The sequence below is a fragment of the Oncorhynchus tshawytscha genome, linkage group LG02 (genome assembly GCF_018296145.1).
Source record: "Oncorhynchus tshawytscha isolate Ot180627B linkage group LG02, Otsh_v2.0, whole genome shotgun sequence".
Taxonomy (NCBI): Eukaryota; Metazoa; Chordata; class Actinopteri; order Salmoniformes; family Salmonidae; genus Oncorhynchus; species Oncorhynchus tshawytscha.
In genome coordinates, this window is record NC_056430.1 from 46,948,146 (window position 1) to 46,966,766 (window position 18,621).

General features: G+C 42.7%; 1 protein-coding gene across 2 annotated transcripts; it reads right to left on the minus strand.

Moving 5' to 3' along the window:
• Window positions 1-53: 53 nt before the first annotated feature.
• Window positions 54-6,031, minus strand: tpgs2 (tubulin polyglutamylase complex subunit 2). Of its 2 annotated transcripts, XM_024373589.2 has the most exons (7): window positions 5,834-6,031; window positions 5,568-5,647; window positions 2,385-2,472; window positions 2,138-2,275; window positions 1,795-1,908; window positions 1,413-1,576; window positions 54-661 (listed from the first exon to the last, which is right to left on the minus strand). In XM_024373589.2, the coding sequence occupies exons 1-7, from the start codon at window positions 5,907-5,909 to the stop codon at window positions 443-445; spliced, it is 879 nt and encodes a 292-aa protein (XP_024229357.1). In that variant the 5' UTR covers window positions 5,910-6,031; the 3' UTR covers window positions 54-442. The 2 variants fall into 2 exon arrangements, with proteins under 2 accessions (XP_024229357.1, XP_024229365.1); XM_024373597.2 differs by lacking the exons at window positions 5,568-5,647; window positions 5,834-6,031 and adding an exon at window positions 5,235-5,490.
• Between the last annotated feature and the right edge of the window lie 12,590 nt (window positions 6,032-18,621).

Genomic DNA, 18,621 nt, shown 5'->3' on the forward strand with positions numbered 1-18,621 from the left:
AAATCTGGACTCATTAAAATGGCCATCGACAATAACACAGGTTTAACCGAAACGATTCTCATCTGCCTTTAATAGGGAATACATACAGCCATAGACACAAAAGGGAAATAAATAGGATGGCCTACAAGGCTTCACAGGGAATAGCAGCATTGCTAGAAAAAACATGTCACACACACACACACACACACACACACAGGAGAAGAAGCATTTATAGTGGTATAATACATAGCTACCGTTTCCCTGCCATTACTTACTTGAGAAGCCAAGCGCTGTAGCCCCATTAGCTACCACATAGATCGTTAGCTTCAATATTCTGAATGGTAGCAGCCAGATATGTTGCTTCCGGGCCATTTTCACCCCACTCAAGAAACAAATGCAGGGGAAACACTGCCATAGCCCATTGAATATGTATTTTTTGGGGGGTGGGGGAGGGGAAGTTACCTTATCGCCTGCCCCCACTATGCCTCCCCGAGCTCCCCTGCCCCTTGGCAGTGCCCCCCACCCCTCCCTGGGCCGACTGTTTCTTCTTCGGGGCGGGCAGCTTTGCTTTGCCCCGGAAGGCTTTGCTGGGGTCCAGCTTGTTGACAGGCGGATCTCCGGTGAGGTCGGCCATACTGGGCTCACAGTGGAAACTCAGGGGCTGATAGAGAGACGCCCACTGCTGTTGGGGAGATATAGATGACACAAGCACAATGGGTAAACTAACTAACCGAACAAAAACTCATGGCATTATATCCTACTGTTAAGCTGTACTTATTTAGGTTTGCGTGCTGAGAGAAATCTCTTTCATGAGACGGACTTGTTTTAAACATATATAACAAACCTTATTGTTAAGTTGTCTAATCAAAAAGTATAGCTACACATTTATAAGTTGCTTACTACAGTATAACTCATTTTAGGATACACTTAAATGACTAAAATACTAATAATAATATTTTTTTTTGTGAGACCTAGTCAAGGTAGGGCAGGGCAATGAAACAAATGCACTTAATTACCCCTCCATTGGGTCAGAGCTTGGGGGTCAACATACAACATACCTCAGTCAAAACACTTTAGTTCTAGGCCCTGACTTATTTGTTTTAGCTGATGTGGCCAGAAAGTGATGATACATAGCCTAACTGGGGTCTGTTATGTTTGACATGACTATATATTGTACATTGAAAGAAACAATACAATCGGTGTTTACCTTGTATGTAATGGATCACCTTTTTGGCTGTGCTGATTTAGTTTTTTACTTACATACATGGTAGTAGGCCTCTAATACATGTCATTGTAGATGCAATACATAAGAACAATGGTCACTATTTTCAAGTGCTCTTAGACACCCAATGTATTCTCTTAAATGTTGTCCCAATTCCAACAAAATCCCATAAACCCAGCCTCGCTCCTTCTAGGGGGTAACGGTGTATTACCTTGGCCTGGGGACTGGGGCCGTAGGGGGTGAAGGCATTCTGCCACTCTGGCAGGCCTAAGTTGGTGATCATCAGGCGGTAGTAGGCGGTGAAGCTGGGTGTTAGGTAGTGCCAGTACAGAGAGCGATCCAGGAACCACACCTCACACTTCTGGGCCACCACACCTGGAACCAAACAGCCATGGGACAGAGAGCAAGGGGGATGAAATAATTATGGGCACATTCCCATGCATATTAACCAGTCAAAATCAATTCAACTTTCTAACTTTCATAAAGTCTGGTGTAAAATATGGCAAACGGAAATTGTCTTCCTCTCTTATTCTTTCATGATATTTTACACACACAGTGCATGTGGCATTACACATGGGTAAATGAGAAAGTACCTTCTGTGCAGTCTTTGTAGACCAGGCAGACTTTGCCATTCCCACTGCAGGGGTCCAGCTCAAAGATACGGCTCCTGGAATCAAAATGGGGCTCCACCAGCCCACACTCTGACTCTGAGGAAAACAGAATGTGTGAATTGTCTGTGTGTGTCCTACTATGTTAACTAGATAGGCCTATCTATACATGACGTAGCAATTTATGGAACATTTGCTTCAATGCCCCCGAATTCTTCAATATGTCCAACATTTCGACAAGGAACCCATCGGTAGAAGATTCAGTATACAATAACATCGGAGGCTGAAACTAAAGAATCCCCTAAGTAGCTGAATGAGGTGGTGTCACCTTCAACTTGTTCTTCGTCCCAGTCCAGGTCAGCCAGTGAGGGTGCGTTGGGGAGGGAGAACACTGACGATGACTGGCAAAGAGGACGCAGGTTGGCCACACCGTTGAGCACCATGCATCCTAAAGGCACAGATTCATCTGGTACAATATAGGAAAGAGTGTCACAGAGAGAAGAACAGATAGTGTTCAGTTGTCTGTTCTTCTATGGATGTTTGGGGCTGAATGTGTCACTGTCAGGGTTACCTACTCTCGAGTTTGGCACTCCAGGTAAGGGTGAAACCATCCGTTGTGAGATAAAAGTCTCGGAGGTCCTCGGGCAGAACACAGGTATTTTTCTGTAAACCGCACAAAAAATGTCAACACAGAAGGGTAAATCTATTTAAATTCAATCACTTTTTCACAGCACCCCTGTTGATTTGAACAAAACATTCCATACATATTTGCCCATTGTAGAAGTGATCAAAATGTGACTATTTGGAACTGAATCAAGAGATAAATGTGCTCAAATTTGACCCATTTTGCATACCCTACCATGAGACATCTCATCACTGGAAAATATAAATGGTTGAGATTTATATAATTTAAGGGATTAAAAAACAGCATTGTAAAATTATTTTAGAATTTCGTAAGAAAAAACACTTAAATTTTTAAAAAGTGCGTAAACTCAAAAAAAAATCTGCATATGTTGTAGCTTCAGTCTGGTCTTTGGCAGTTTAGCAACTTTTCAACAATTTATTACTTTTTATCTACTTTGCAACTACTTTGTATGTTAGCTAACCCTTCTCCTAGCTCTAACCCTTCCCCACACCCTTTAACCTAACTCCTAAACGTAATCTTGATGCTAACCCCTAACCTAGGTAATGTTAGCCAGCTAGCTATCGTTAGCCACCTAGCTAGAATTTGTAACATATCATACGTTTGGCAAAGTCATAACCTTTAGTGCATTAGGAAATTCGTAACATAATACGAAACGTGGCCCATCAAATCACTGTTTCATGTCTGTCAGCAGCAACTGTGATTAAACACTACACTCTTAAAAGCAATGTTGAATAGGGGATATATGTAACGGATGTGAGACGGCTAGCTTAGTTAGCGGTGGTGCGCGCTAAATAGCGTTTCAATTGGTGACGTCACTTGCTCTGAGACCTTGAAGTAGTAGTTCCCCTTGCAAGTGCCGCGGCTTTTGTGGAGCAATGGGTAACGATGCGTTGTGGGTGTCAGTTGTTGATGTGAGCAGAGGGTCCCTGGTTCGCGCCCGGGTATGGGCGAGGGGACGGTCTAAACTTATACTGTTACATATAGTTAAATAACTTCACTAGGTAGGCCTACGTTGGTTGGAGACAAGTACATTAGGTCTGCTTACCGCTATGTTTAACTACCTGTACAAAGTTTCTACTGATAGCCTAATGTTTACTTTGCAAGCTATCGGCTAACAATGCATTGGCAAATGCCCCCTTCTGCTGCTTGACAGGCACAGCCCACAAAGGATGGAAAATTCAACCTAAACCACCCATACTTGTCAGGTATAGTTCACTTTTATATCACTCAAATATCCAAATAATAGTGACCAATATTGAGAAATTATGAAATCAATTGGTGTTTACTGATCATGAAAAGCATGCAGTTACTTTCTGTAACTCCGATGATAGAGCTACATTAGCGCAATTGATTTGCATGGAATAATACTTTTTGTTGTTCTGATTGATATGCAACATGTAATGTTTGTCCCATGTTTCATGAACTGAAATAAAAGATCCCAGAATTATTCCACATAAACAAAAATATTATTGTGCTAACATTTTTAGCGCAAAATTGTTTACATCCCTGTTAGTATTTCTCCTTTGCCAAGATAATCCATCCACCTGACAAGTGTGGCATATCAAGAAGCTGATTAAACAGCATGATTATTACACATGTGCACCTTGTGCTGGGGACAAAAGGCCACTCTAAAATGTGCAGTTGTCACAGTACAATACCACAGATGTCTCAAGTTGAGGGAACGTGCAATTGGCATGCTAACTGCAGGAATGTCCACCAGAGCTGTTGCCATAGAATTGAATGTTCATTCCTTTACCATAAGCCACCTCCAACATTGTTTTAGAGAATTTGGCAGTATGTCCATTCGGCCTCACAACCGCAGACCACGTGTAACCATGCAAGCCCAGGACCGACACATCCGGCTTCTTCACCTCAGACAAACCACCGGTTCCAACATTCATTTGAACCACTGGAACCAACATTCTCCATTCAGGATGCATAGGCTTCGATTTCCTCCTCAACTTTATTTAATGGCGAGAAGGCCGAAAATGCGTACTTTCCTTATGAAACACCATTTTCAGCTAAATGCTAATCCCGGATGTTGTGTATCACGTTTAGCCAATCAGGTTGAAACTATCAGACCATGAGTTCTGCCTCTTTTAGGTCAGCCTTATTAGCATATCATTTTGGTAGGGTGACCTGATTTGTCTAATTATGAACAATATCTTTGCCCAGACAGATTGTGAACCCAACTGTGTAACTGATTCTAGGGGGGATACATTGAAAGATCATTTGGGTTGGGTGTAGGGGCAGATTTGAACTATGTAATCTTGTGTTCAGGGGATTGTATTATCTGTTTAATTGATTTGGTCAGAACACAGACTTGGGGTGGAGCCAATGACATTCACAATCTCACTCCAAGCTACAGTATGTTCAAAGGTTGGCAGGCCTGCTGCTGCAACTTGATTGCCTGAAAATGAAAGACAACATCCGGGATTAGCATTTAGCCACTATAGCATGGTGGTGGAAAATGGTGGTCCATAAGGAAAGTATGCATATTTTCCAATTATTTTCCACATTCTCACCATTACAGAGTTAAAGGGATTTTGGCAATGAGGCAATTTATTTACTTGCCCAGAGTCAGATGAAATTGTGGATACCTTTATATGCCTATGCTCAGTATGAAGGCATTCGTCAGAGGTGGTTTGGCAAATGCTAACTACCATTATAGTTAGCCATAGACTTCCCATTGGTATATCTCATTGGTATAATTCCAAAGTATCCATCTGAGGAAATCAAAGCCAATGCAGCCTGAATGGATAATGTTTTAGGTACATACCGGTCCACGAGGGATACTGATGTTTTGCAGGCTGCATACAACGCATTTGAATGTAAAATGACAACTCAATATCGTCATCTGCCGGCCTTTGGGCTGGGTCCATTAAGTCACTTTTTGACCTCTTCTTCCATGGGCAAATATGTCTGGAAAGTTCTGTTGCTGTCAAAAAGTGATGCTATCAAAAAATGATTGAATTCAAATGGATTGACACAGAATTCCCTCCCAAACCGGGATAAGCACCTCTCTCCCTCCTTTCCTTCACCTGTCCTACACTGACGTGATGGAGAGAAGGAGCAATTTTAGTATTGAAATGCAGCCAGCCTGTGTTTTTACCTGTTCCCATGACAGCAGGCATCGCTTCTCTGCAGGCTCCCTCTCCACAAAACGCACGTCCATCACCCCGGGCATACTCTCTGTGACACCAAAATATTATACAGCATAATGACAAATAATGTTAGCCACAACTGTAATGCAATGAAGAAGAAAAAAATCCTAACAGGACGTCCCAAACAGGCTTCTAGCGAGCTAGCTAGCCTAGCAGCAACCACAACAGGCTTGCTAAATCAAACGCTAACTAGCCAGCGAAAATGAATGCTTACCAAGTACTCTGGTGATGCCGAGTGTCAGCCTTTCAGCGACCCCTTTACATGTTAAACCTTCCTTTGTCTCCTCCATTTCAATAATTAGAAATCACAGCAGATAAATATTAATATAATCCATCTAACAGTTCATTTTTTGGAGGAGTCGCAGATTATCTTCTTCTCTGAGATGATATGGTGCACCACAATTATTGATGTATTGCCGCCCCCAACTGGACGGGGTGAAGAAAAAAAAGTACATTCATTATGGAGAAGGGAAAAACATGAATCCACACATACAACAACAAAAAGCATAAAAACATCTAATTCATTATCATTCAAAAACGCCATAGCACCCTACACAGGCTCTTGGGCCTGCGAGGGTTGGACTGCACGAGACAGAACTTGATTGTAGCTCACCTCAGTGATCATGCGGTAAAAGAGTAAATAGAAGGCATTGACCAGATTGCCGCACATTCAACAAATCTGATCTAACAAAGTCGTCAAATCCGTCATGATGTATGTATTGTAACAGGCCCACAATGTGGTTACTTAATATGTAGAAGTTGTCCTTTTTAAGGTTTTGAAGAAGGGACTGCTAAATTCTAACCCAATTCTAAACTGGTTTGCATAGTTAGCGTACAGAAATCGGTGGTGGTAGTCAAAGTAGTTTTGAACTGTAATGCAGTTGATTGGTAACGATGACATGAACATGTGTTGGGGTTGATTTTATATGAAATGCATATAAAATAGCCTAAATAAATGTAGGCAAATTTTTCTGGGGGGCAATGAGGATACTCGCATCTTTCCCCCACACGTTTCCATGGCAATTCCATTCCAGTTTGATTGACTTCTTTACCACAAATTTGAAATGTAATGTAGTTTTAAAAGCATGAACTAATCTTAAAATTGGCATAGATGGGTGAAGAGGTCAATGGAACTTGAGCCCAAAAATGAAAATGCCAAGGAAATGTGTGGGGGAAAGATCCCAAATCTCCTCATTGCACCCTAGCAAAATGTTCCTACATTTAGGCTAATATTTATATGTGTATTTCACACTATGTTGAGGTAACAAATTCTGAGTATAATGCTTGTATGGATGTCAACCGCAATACATTTTCACACTGTGGGCCTTTTACAACACATCAAACATGACGGATTTGACAAATATCCACTTTTTTTTGGATCAGATTTGTTCAGTGTGTGCCAATCTGGCATCCTTCTTCTATCCCCCACTAGTTGATGGGTCTTTCTCAAACAAACTTGGTTCACTCCAGACCTGACTGCTCTTGACCAGCACAAAAACATCCTGTGGCGTACTGCATTAGCATCGAATAGCCCCCGCGATATGCAACTTTTCAGGGAAGTTCAATATACACAGGCAGTTCGAAAAGCAAAAGCTAGCTTTTTCAAACAGAAATGTGCATCCTGTAGCACAAACTCCCAAAAGTTCTGGGATATTGTAAAGTCCATGGAGAATAAGAGCACCTCCTCCCAGCTGCCTACTGCACTGAGGCTAGTAAACACTGTCACCACTGATAAATCCATGATAATTGAGAATTTCAATAAGCATTTTTATACAGCTGGCGATGCTTTCCACCTGGCTACCCCTACCCCGGTCAACAGCTCTGCACTCCCCACAGCAACTTTCCCAAGCCTCCCCCATTTCTCCTTCACCCAAATCCAGATAGCTGATGTTCTGAAAGAGCTGCAAAATCTGGACCCGTAAAAATCAGTAGGGCTAGACAATCTGGACCCTCTCTTTCTAAAATGATCCGCCGCAATTGTTGCAACACCTATTACTAGCCTGTTCAACCTTTCTTTCATATCATCTGATATCCCCAAAGATTGGAAAGCTACCGCGGTCATCCGGCTCTTCTTACAGACCTATATCTATTCTACCCTGCCTTTCTATGGTCTTCGAAAGCCAAGTTAACAAACAGATCACCGACCATTTTGAATTCCACCCTACCATCTCCCCTATGCAATCTGGTTTCCGAGCTGGTAATGGGTGCACCTCAGCCACGCTCAAGGTCCTAAACGATATCATAACTGCCATCGATAAAAGACAATACTGTGCAGCCGTATTCATCGACCTGGCCAAGGTTTTGGACTCTGTCAATCACCTCATTCTTATTGGCAGACTCAACAGCCTTGGTTTCTTAAATGATTGCCTCGCCTGGTTCACCAACTACTTCTCAGACAGAGTTCAGTGTGTCAAATCGGAGGGCCTCTTGTCCGGACCCCTGGCAGTCTCTATGGGAGTGCCACAGGGTTCAATTCTCGGGCCGACTATTTTCTCTGTATAAATCAAGGATGTCGCTCTTGCTGCTGGTGATTCTCTGATCCACCTCTAACCAGACGACACCATTCTGTATACTTCTGGCCCTTCTTTGGATACTGAGTTAACTAACCTCCAGACAACCTTCAACGCCATACAACTCTCCTTCCGTGGCCTCCAATTGCTCTTAAATACAAGTAAAACTAAATGCATGCTCTTCAACCGATCGCTACCTGCACCTACCCGCCTGTCCAACATCACTACACTGGACGGCTCTGACTTAGAATACGTGGACAACTACAAATACTTAGGTGTCTGGTTAGACTGTAAACTCTCCTTCCAGACCCATATCAAACATCTCCAATCCAAAGTTAAATCTAGAATTGGCTTACTATTTCGCAACAAAGCATCCTTCACTCATGCTGCCAAACATACCCTTGTAAAACTAACCATCCTACCAATCCTCGACTTTGGCGATGTCATTTACAAAATAGCCTCCAATACCCTACTCAACAAATTGGATGCAGTCTATCACAGTGCAATCCGTTTTGTCACCAAAGCCCCATATACTACCCACCATTGCGACCTGTACGCTCTCGTTGGCTGGCCCTCGCTTCATACTCGTCGCCTGTGACGACCCTCCCACTCTGTCTGCCGTATTCTCTCTCTGTTATTTCCTTATTAGGATGCTGGTGGGCGGAGTTGGGAGGGTCGTCAGCTACATGGGAAACACCTGGGCCCGGTGTCTCCCAGGATAAATACACCACTTCCCCATTCATGGAGGAGACTCTCTCCATGCAGACACCTTTATGGATTTTGTTGTGTTTCTTGGTGGTTTTTGAGTTGTTTGTGACAACATCTTTCAACACCCTGCATTATCACATTCATGCATAACACTCACTTACACTACTGATTACACACACATTGTATATTTTCCTTAGTTGCTTTAGTCAATAAATATATCTTTTGTTACACCTTATCTCCACGTTGTCTCCCTTTTGTTATGGGCTTTGAGCCGGTTCGTGACAAGTGGGGGCTCATCCGGGATCTTTGAACTATTGGTTTGGGAGACCGTGAAGGTACGTGTTTGGTTTGCATGTTTTGTTTGAGTTTGATAGGCCCAGTATTGGTTGCCTTTGTTGTTTGGTTTGTGTGCTGTGTTGGAGAGAGTATAATGGTTAGTTTCCAGGCCCTGCCTAGCCTGAACTCTTGTTCTACATTCTGTTGGGACGTCAGTCTGAGGTGAGTAATCGGCTGTGTACCTCGGTGGGAGACTTTGGTAGGGTAGTGGAACTTGCTACCCGGAGCTATAGCCTTTTTCCCCTGATAGGTTTAGCGACGTGTTTCATTTTTTGGAACATGTTGGGCATGGTTAATGTTTGTTATTTTTGTGTGGTGTCTGTGGACTGAGCAGTTGTCTCGGGGGCACATCCGTGGCTTGGTGGAATTTGCCAGCATGCTGGGGAGTTTTTCCTTGCCAGCGGGCTACAGTGCGTAAATTCCCACCGCAAATCTGCACGAAGACTAGGGTTGAGTTATTGTAGGTTTTGGGGATGCTCCGTATCTCATCTCTCTTCTGTGGTGCTCAGGGTGATTGTCAATTCTCGGGTTGTGGTCTGGTGTGCTCAGCAGAAGGGAAGAGCGAAAAAAAAAAATTTTACCACTGGGCCAGCCTCTGCTGAGGATTTGTTGTCTCCCCATAACGTTACAATGGCCATTCCATCGGTTAGCCCTAGTAGCCTTCCTTTTGAACATCAGAAAGAACTGCTTTTGTTACAGCTGGAGCATGATCGTGAGAAGAGAGAGCATGATCGGCAGCATGATCGTGTAAAATATGAAAAGGAATTGGCATTTAAACAAGATATGGAGCGTGCTAAAATCAAGTTGCAACAAGAACGTATAGAGTTGGTTAGGGAAGGAAAGATCTCAGGGGAGAGTTTGTTTTGGGAAGGTGACCCAGATTTACCTAGGGGTAGTTCTGCTTTTGGTCATGCCCCAGAGACATTTGATATTGTTGGGAACTTACGGTTATTGCCTCAGTTTAATGAAAAGGACCCCGAGACATTCTTTTCATTGTTTGAGCGGGTTGCTGACGCTAGGAGTTGGCCTGATTCTGACCGCACTTTAATGTTGCAGTGTGTGCTGACTGGTAAAGCGCAGGAAGCATATTCAGCTCTTAGTGTACACGACAGTGCCAGTTATGATAAAGTTAAAACAGCTGTGTTACAGATTTATGAACTGGTCCCTGAGGCTTACCGCTAACGATTTAGAACTTTAAAAAGGGATGATAAGCAGACTCATGTTGAGTTTGCGCGACAGTTATCTTTACAGTTTAATCGCTGGTGTTCCACCTCTGCAGTTGTGACTTTCCAAGGGCTGTGTGATCTGATTATGTTAGAGCAATTTAAGGACACAATTCCTGATCGTATTGGCACGTATATTAACGAACAGAAAGTAAAGAATGTTGCTGAAGCTGCGGTTTTGGCGGACGAGTATGTGTTGACTCACAAAAGTGTCTTTGCAGAGCCCCGTATTCGGAAAGAGTGGGGGCGTTTGGATAGATTTGGGCTTCGCTCACCGAGATACTTTGGTTCACGGGCAGAGTTCTATTCAACTAGGGTTGAGCCTGACTCCCATGGTAAAGCTGACTTTGGGCAGGAGTGTCACTACCGTCAAGGTTCAGGTCATTGGAAAAACGAATGTCCACTTCTCAGGTCAAAGGGTGCTTATGCTAAATCTAAGCCTACCGCGTTAGCTGCACCTGTTCCACATCAGTTCACTCATGACTCATTTCCTCAGGCCCAGGAGAATGTGAAAGTCCATATTGATCCAGACTATTTACCTTTCATTACGGAAGGTTTTGTGTCTGTTAGGAAGTAACGACCTAGTGCCAGTGAAGATCCTGAGAGACACAGGTGCCTCTGAATCATTTGTGTTGGAGTCTGTGTTACCCTTTTCTGCTGAGACTGATTCGGGGAATAGTGTTCTAATTAGGGGAATAGGTTTGAACACTCTGTCAGTTCCATTGCATAAAATGATGTTGGATTGTGGGCTGGTGAAGGGTGAAGTTGTTGTGGGGGTGTGTCCTTCGTTGCCTATTGAGGGTATCGACGTTATCCTTGGGAATAACTTGGCTGGTGAGCGTGTATGGCCAGTCGTGTTTCCATCTCTAGTGGTTTCCACTAAGCCGTCATTTGTTGGGATTCCTGATGAGTGTACAGAGTTTCCCAGAGGTGTTCTCTGCGTGTGCAGTGACATGTTCTATGAGCCGTGGCGAACTGGTTACTGCGCCGATTAATGATAATACAAAGTATGTCACTGTTTTCCCTGTTATCCCGTTATCTGTAACCCCGGCAGATCTAATCAATGCGCAACGGGATGACCCCACGTTGGAAGAGTTGCGTGATCAAATTGTGCCTGTAGAACAGTTGGGAGATGTCGCCCATGGCTATTTTCTCCAAGAGGATGTCCTGATGAGAAAGTGGGTGTCTCATGATAGTTGTTTTCTGGGGGAGGCAATTAGTCAGGTTGTTGTACCAGTTAAGCTTCGTGAGTTGGTGTTGGAAACTTCTCACAGCGACGTTGCTGGATATATGGGGGTGAGGAAAACCTACAATCGCATATTAAGACATTTCTTTTGGCCTAGATTAAAGAGGGATGTTTCTGATTTTATCAAAACTTGTCACACCTGTCAATTAACTGGTAAGCCTAATCAAGCTATTAAACCAGTACCATTGTTTCCTATTCCTGTACTCAGCCAACCTTTTGAGTATCTGATTATTGACTGTGTGGGTCCTCTGCCTCGTTCTAAAAAGGGTAGCAGTTACCTGTTCACTGTGATGTGTCAGACCACTAGGTTTCCTGCTGCCTATCCTCTCCGATCTATCACGACTAAATCGGTGTTAAAAGCTTTGACTCAGTTTCTCTCATTGTTTGGAATCCCTAAGGTCATTCAGAGTGATCAAGGATCTAATTTTACCTCTAATCTGTTTAGTCAGGTTCTTCAACAGCTCCATATTAAACACAATTTGTCTAGCGCCTATCACGCGCAAAGTCAAGGAGCACTGGAACGTTTCCATCAAACACTTAAGTCTTTGTTGAGAGCTTATTGTACTGAGATGGATAAGGATTGGGAGGAGGGGTTGCCTTGGTTACTGTTAGCCGCTAGGGAAGTTTCACAGGAGAGCACAGGTTTCAGTCCAAATGACCTTGTGTTTGGACATAGGGTGCGTGGACTTTTATCTGTTCTCCAGGATGACTGGAAGTCTCCCGAGCCTCCTCAGTCCCTATTATCGTATGTGTGATTTCCGGCGACGACTGTACGCCGCTGGTGAAATGGCTAAAGAGAAGTTATCATCTTCACAGGAGAGGATGAAGGGCATATTTGATCGCCGAACTGAGCCTCGTCACTTTAGTCCAGGTGACCAGTTTCTTGCTCTGCTGCCAATTGTTGGTTCTCATTTTCAAGCCAAGTTTCAAGGTCCATATACAGTGGTGCGCCAGTACACTGAGCAAAATTATCTAGTTGCCACTCCAGAACGGAGGAAAGCACACCAGCTGTACCATGTAAATCTGTTAAAACCCTATTATGCACGTTCCTCAGACTGAACAGTGGGATTCTACAGAGGACGGTAAACCTGTTCTTTTGGCTGATACCGTTGTTGCCTTTGGTTCTTGTCGTGCTAGATCTGTGCATGAGGAGGAAGATGTTCCTGGTCCTGACGATTGTATATTGCAGGGTAGATTGAAAAATTCAGAAACACTGGATATTTTAGACAGTCTTCTCACTCACCTACCTGTTGATGGGCGGAAAGAGATGGTTGGTCTTATTCAGAGATTTCCAGGTTTGTTTTCTGATACACCTACAAACTTAATAGAACATGATATTGACATTGGAGGTGCTGACCCCATTCGTCAGCGGTTCTATAGAGTTTCTTCAGAGAAACTACGTTGTCTGGATGCTGAGGTCAAGTACATGCTGGAGAGTAAGATAGCAGAGCCTTCTTTCTCCAGTTGGGCTTCTCCCTGTATCTTGGTCAGTAAACCGGATGGCACAAACCGTTTTTGTACGGACTACCGTAAGGTAAACAGTGTCACCAAGCCAGATTCATTTCCTCTTCCTCGGATGGAGGACTGTGTTGATCAAGTCGGTGCAGCTAAGTTTGTGAGCAAATTTGACCTGTCAGTGGCACCTGCCAATAGCCTTTTAACGAGTAGGGCACGTGAAATCTCTACCTTTATTACACCCTTTGGTCTGTACTCGTATTCGGTTATGAGTTTCGGTCTGCGCAATGCACCTGCCACTTTTCAGCGACTTATGAACCGGGTTGTCGCCGGTCTGACCGGGTGCGCTGTTTATTTGGACGATGTAGTATCTATGCAGATTCTTGGGTAGAACATCTGTCCCGTATTCAAGCCTTGTTCGAACGTCTGGCTGCGGGTCGCCTCACAATCAATCTGGCTAAATGTGAGTTTGCTCAGGCGACCGTTACATACCTTGGAAAAGTGGTTGGGCAGGGTGAAGTGCGTCCTGTTCGGGCTAAGGTGGTAGCTATTGATGCTTTTCCACCACCAACTACTAAAAAGGAGCTGATGCGTTTCTTGGGCATGATTGGTTATTACCGTAGTTTTTGTAATAACTTCTCTACTGTGGTCGCTCCCTTGACAGATATGCTGAAAGCTAAGGCTGTTTACGTTTGGTCTACTCGTTGTCAACACGCTTTTGAAGATGCAAAGAGGTTGCTGACCTCAACTCCGGTGCTGGCTGCTCCTCGCGTGGATTTGTCATTTACCTTGCAGGTGGATGCTAGTCATGTGGGGGCAGGTGCAGTTTTGCTGCAAGCAGATGTGTCTGGGGTTGAGAGGCCTGTTAGTTTCTTTTCCAAAAAGTTTAACGATTATCAGTTGAACTACTCGGTTATTGAAAAGGAAGCGCTAGCACTCATTTGGGCGCTACAACACTTCGAAGTGTATGTCGGGTCGGGAGTAGTACCCATTGTGGTCTACACCGACCATAACCCCCTCACTTTTTTGAGGTCCATGATGTGTCCAAACCAGAGGATAATGCGATGGTGTTTATTTTTACAATCATTCCATCTCGATGTGAGGCACATCCGGGGGACTGAAAACGTGATTGCTGATGCGCTCTCTCGTGCGCCCTGTTCCTAAATGTTTACGTGACTGACCATTGTTTCGTATTGTCATGTTCTCTCTGTCCTGTCTGCTCCCTCCTGGTCTTGTTTTCTTATTTCCTCTTAAATGTTGCTTCCTGTGCGAAGGTCGCTGAGGTCTGGGGAGGAGGTTGGCTGGGGCAAATTGTAAGTGTGAACACGTAAACCCTCATCAATTTGTGGCGCAGAAGCTGTGTCAATTTGGAACTTAGAGGCTGGTATTTTGTTCCGGGGTCCTTGTTGGTCCCCGGTTTTATGGGGGGATGTGACGACCCTCCCACTCTGTCTGTCTACAAGACCCTGCTAGGTAAAGTCCCCCCTTATCTCAGCTCGCTGGTCACCATAGCATCTCCCACCTGTAGCACACGCTCCAGCAGGTATATCTCTCTAGTCACCCCCAAAACCAATTCTTTCTTTGGCCGCCTCTCCTTCCAGTTCTCTGCTGCCAATGACTGGAACGAACTACAAAAATCTCTGAAACTGGAAACACTTATCTCCCTCACTAGCTTTAAGCACCAACTGTCAGAGCAGCTCACAGATTACTGCACCTGTACATAGCCCACCTATAATTTAGCCCAAACAACTACCTCTTTCCCAACTGTATTTCATTGATTTATTTATTTTGCTCCTTTGCACCCCATTATTTTTATTTCTACTTTGCACATTCTTCCATTGCAAAACTACCATTCCAGTGTTTTACTTGCTATATTGTATTTACTTTGCCACCATGGCCTTTTTTGCCTTTACCTCCCTTCTCACCTCATTTGCTCACATTGTATATAGACTTGTTTATACTGTATTATTGACTGTATGTTTGTTTTACTCCATGTGTAACTGTCGTTGTATCTGTCGAACTGCTTTGCTTTATCTTGGCCAGGTCGAAATTGTAAATGCGAACTTGTTCTCAACTTGCCTACCTGGTTAAATAAAGGTGAAATAAATAACTTCTGACCCACTGGAATTGTGATATAGTGAATTATAAGTGAAATAATCTGTCAGTAAACAATTGTTGGAAAAATTACTTGTTTCGTGCACAAAGTAGATGTCCTAACCGACTTGCCAAAACCCTAGTTTTTTAACAAGACATTTGTGGAGTGGTTGAAAAACAAGATTTAATGACTCCAACCTCAGTGTATGTAAACTTCAGACTTCAACTGTAGGTGTGTGGGGGTCAAAAGTAGGGGCAGAAACAAACATGGCCAGGCCTTTCTTAATTTGGGAGCTCCCTTAATGGCCAGATTCGGGTACCTTTACATGTGTAGAATTTCACTAACTGCTCTCCCAAGACAGCAGGCCTAAGGAAGCATTTCAAAGGGAGAGATACAGAATCATTGTTAAACTCTATGCTACATGTTCATCAGTCCTAAAAATGCTAAATTCTCAATATTAATCAGTCCTAAAAATGCAATATTATGTACTACTAGGCCTAAGTACCTCCTTCCTTTTTTCCAATCTAGCTTACTGCATTTTGGCAATAAGCCTCGATAAAACTATGCGTACATACAGCATAATCATACTGGAGACACATCAAGTGATACAGGGTCCCATTAAGCAAAATAGCCACCTACTAAACTTAAAAATCCCAGAGCTCCTTTCATTTGGAATCTTATCTAGACCTGTTGCATTGACGTATGGCTAAAAGTTCAGCTTAAACAACTTTATTCTATTTTGTGTGTATGATTTTTTTTATTAAAGAAATGAAACCTGCAAAAAGTTGGTGCTGGCCTATCAGCTCTTTCTTTTTTTGTTGCCCACAGCCATAATTACTTGGATCTACTTCAATTTGGACAGTTTCAAGTAATTTTTATATGAAATTACTTTCTTACTTAAATCACTTGTTATTCAAAATGTATCGAATTGAGAAATAATAATTGGAAATTGTCTGTCAGGTTGACAAAATGGTATCCTATTCAATTATTTATACCACTGTTCAAAATGTTCCACTGTATCTTACAGCCTGTTTTAGTTCATGACACTAAGGACATCTTATCTTTGACCCAAACACCAGATGTGCTGGGGAGAGAGGAATGGTGACCTCAAATTGAATATCACTCCCAAGCTTCATCCCTCTGTTCCCTTAAGAAGCGCAAACAATAGAAAGCAAATGCTGTCAACACTCGTATTAACAGTGTGACCTTGTGTGGAAACTTTAACTTCAAATTACTAAAATATTGTATGAGTGAGTCTAATCCACAAATTGCCACCAAGCTAAATCTATGACGTTAAAATGTATATTTATTCTGCTCTATCTGACTGCGCAATCCACTGTCTCAGCCCAACCATTATTAAAAGCATCTAGACATTATCTCATTTATTTTAGACTAACATTTAATTTTCAACAGCAGAGATTTGTGTAAACCTTGCTGTCTGTCTCTCTGACATTTTCAACATTGTTTCATTATTCAAATTTGATCTTCTGCTCTCCCATAGTAATGAACGTGTTGGGAGTCGGAACGAGACAGACAGGCAGGCAGGCAGTGTTTCTCAGCTAGTCTAAATCATGAATCAGCTGGCATCATTTTTATGGACATATGCAAAAAACGGTCATTTCAAAAATGGTAAAAAGAAACAAAGCTAATTTGCCGTCTTTCCAGCTTCAGTTTGAAGTGATTATGTTACTGTAGCTGTGTTGGCTAGCTCCTCAGAACAACCGTGTCCTAATGAGTGAGCACATGTTCTATGCCAGGCGAAATTGCGCCTCATTAGCACATTGTTATGGGTGTATCCAAATAAATGTCACTAGAAAACAGCTTAAACAAATGCAAATGCAGCTAATTTGGCTGTTATTCTGGCTGCACTTCTTTACCTGACTGTAAGTTAGCCGTAGTTGGCTAGATAGCAAGCAAGGGATACGAACATTGCTAGCCAGTATGGCAATTGAACATTTCGAATGAACGACTGGGTCGCGTCCATAGATACAGAACAAAAAGACTTAAACGACTGGGTCGCGTCTCTAGCAACCCTAGACTATATCTTGTGGAAGGATGAAATAGTATGAATAAATTAATCCACTTCATCTCGGGCCTAACAACACCCATGCCAATATAGTTTATCCTCTAAACACCGGCTTCTATGGCATTATCACTTAATTAGAGTGCTTACTTAAAGCTACTAATTACATAACTATGAACCATACTGTCAACACTCATTACACCTGACTTCAACTGATGACCATGAGTACCATGAATCATGTTTCTGTAAAAACATTGAATTATTTCCTTATTCTACTAACCTGTGTAAATCAAACGAGCTGTACCATTTATTATTTATATAATACACTGTTTTCTGATCATCTTTTTCAAACAAAGAAAAAAATAGCGCTAAAAAAGTATGACTGCCTTTATTTTTAATGCGGCGTGTTTGTGTTTAGTACACTTGTCATCTGTCATTTCAAGGTCCTACATTCAGGTCTCAAATGGACTCCAGGGTTAACTCCTTGCTAATATAAGCAATTTAGCTGAAATAAATTGTTATTTTTCTGAAATGTTGAAAAGAATGCCAAAACTCTTTATTTATATACATGAAAGCACACATTCCTTTGGTTGTCAATGCTGAGGACTTTTAGTTCTGCATAGGCATGAATCATTTTGTACACTGTGGCACAAGAAACAGGTGCGAGGAGTCCGAATCAGAATGATATTCCCTATCATAAAATGTCATCAAGACACGATTCGATATTAAGACAATTGTGTCATCTCCACAATGACTTATTAGATGTGACTTTCCTAGAATGGGGAAGTTGATCAGGGGTCCGGTGCTCAGAGCTGAAACAGCAGGTGCAACTGCTGACTACATAGAGGGACCTGGTCAGTGATCCTAGATCAGCAATGCTACCCTGAGACACTTTGTGAATACAGACTTGAATTGTATGCATGTAAGTAAGTAGGGGCGGGGAGAGGAGTGTACTGCAGGTGTGTGTGGTGGCCTGGCTGGTCATTTGTTAGTGGGCTGTAGCCTCAAGCCCTCTCTCTTCCAATGAGCCAGTGCCTGAGTATCTAACATAAATCTGTGGCAGTAATTCTGAGAGAACAAATGGAAATATTTGTGCAATCAAAAGGGAATATTCAGAAGGTACAGACCACACCTTCAACTGTATATGTTTAAGCTATTTAATGGTGTGAGTGACAGACAGGAGTTGGGGTCTCAACATGACCCGCTTTGTATGACACTTGGACTTTGCATGTCACATGTGACTGGATCACAACCAGTCATATCTAGTAATCATAAACGCAACATTCAGGGAATTTCATTAATTTGGACATTTGCTCAGTACTTGAAGGGTGAATAGAAAAACTCACATTAGACCTCTTTGAAGGTGACATTAGTACAATCTAGTGGATAGAAAATTGTACAACACA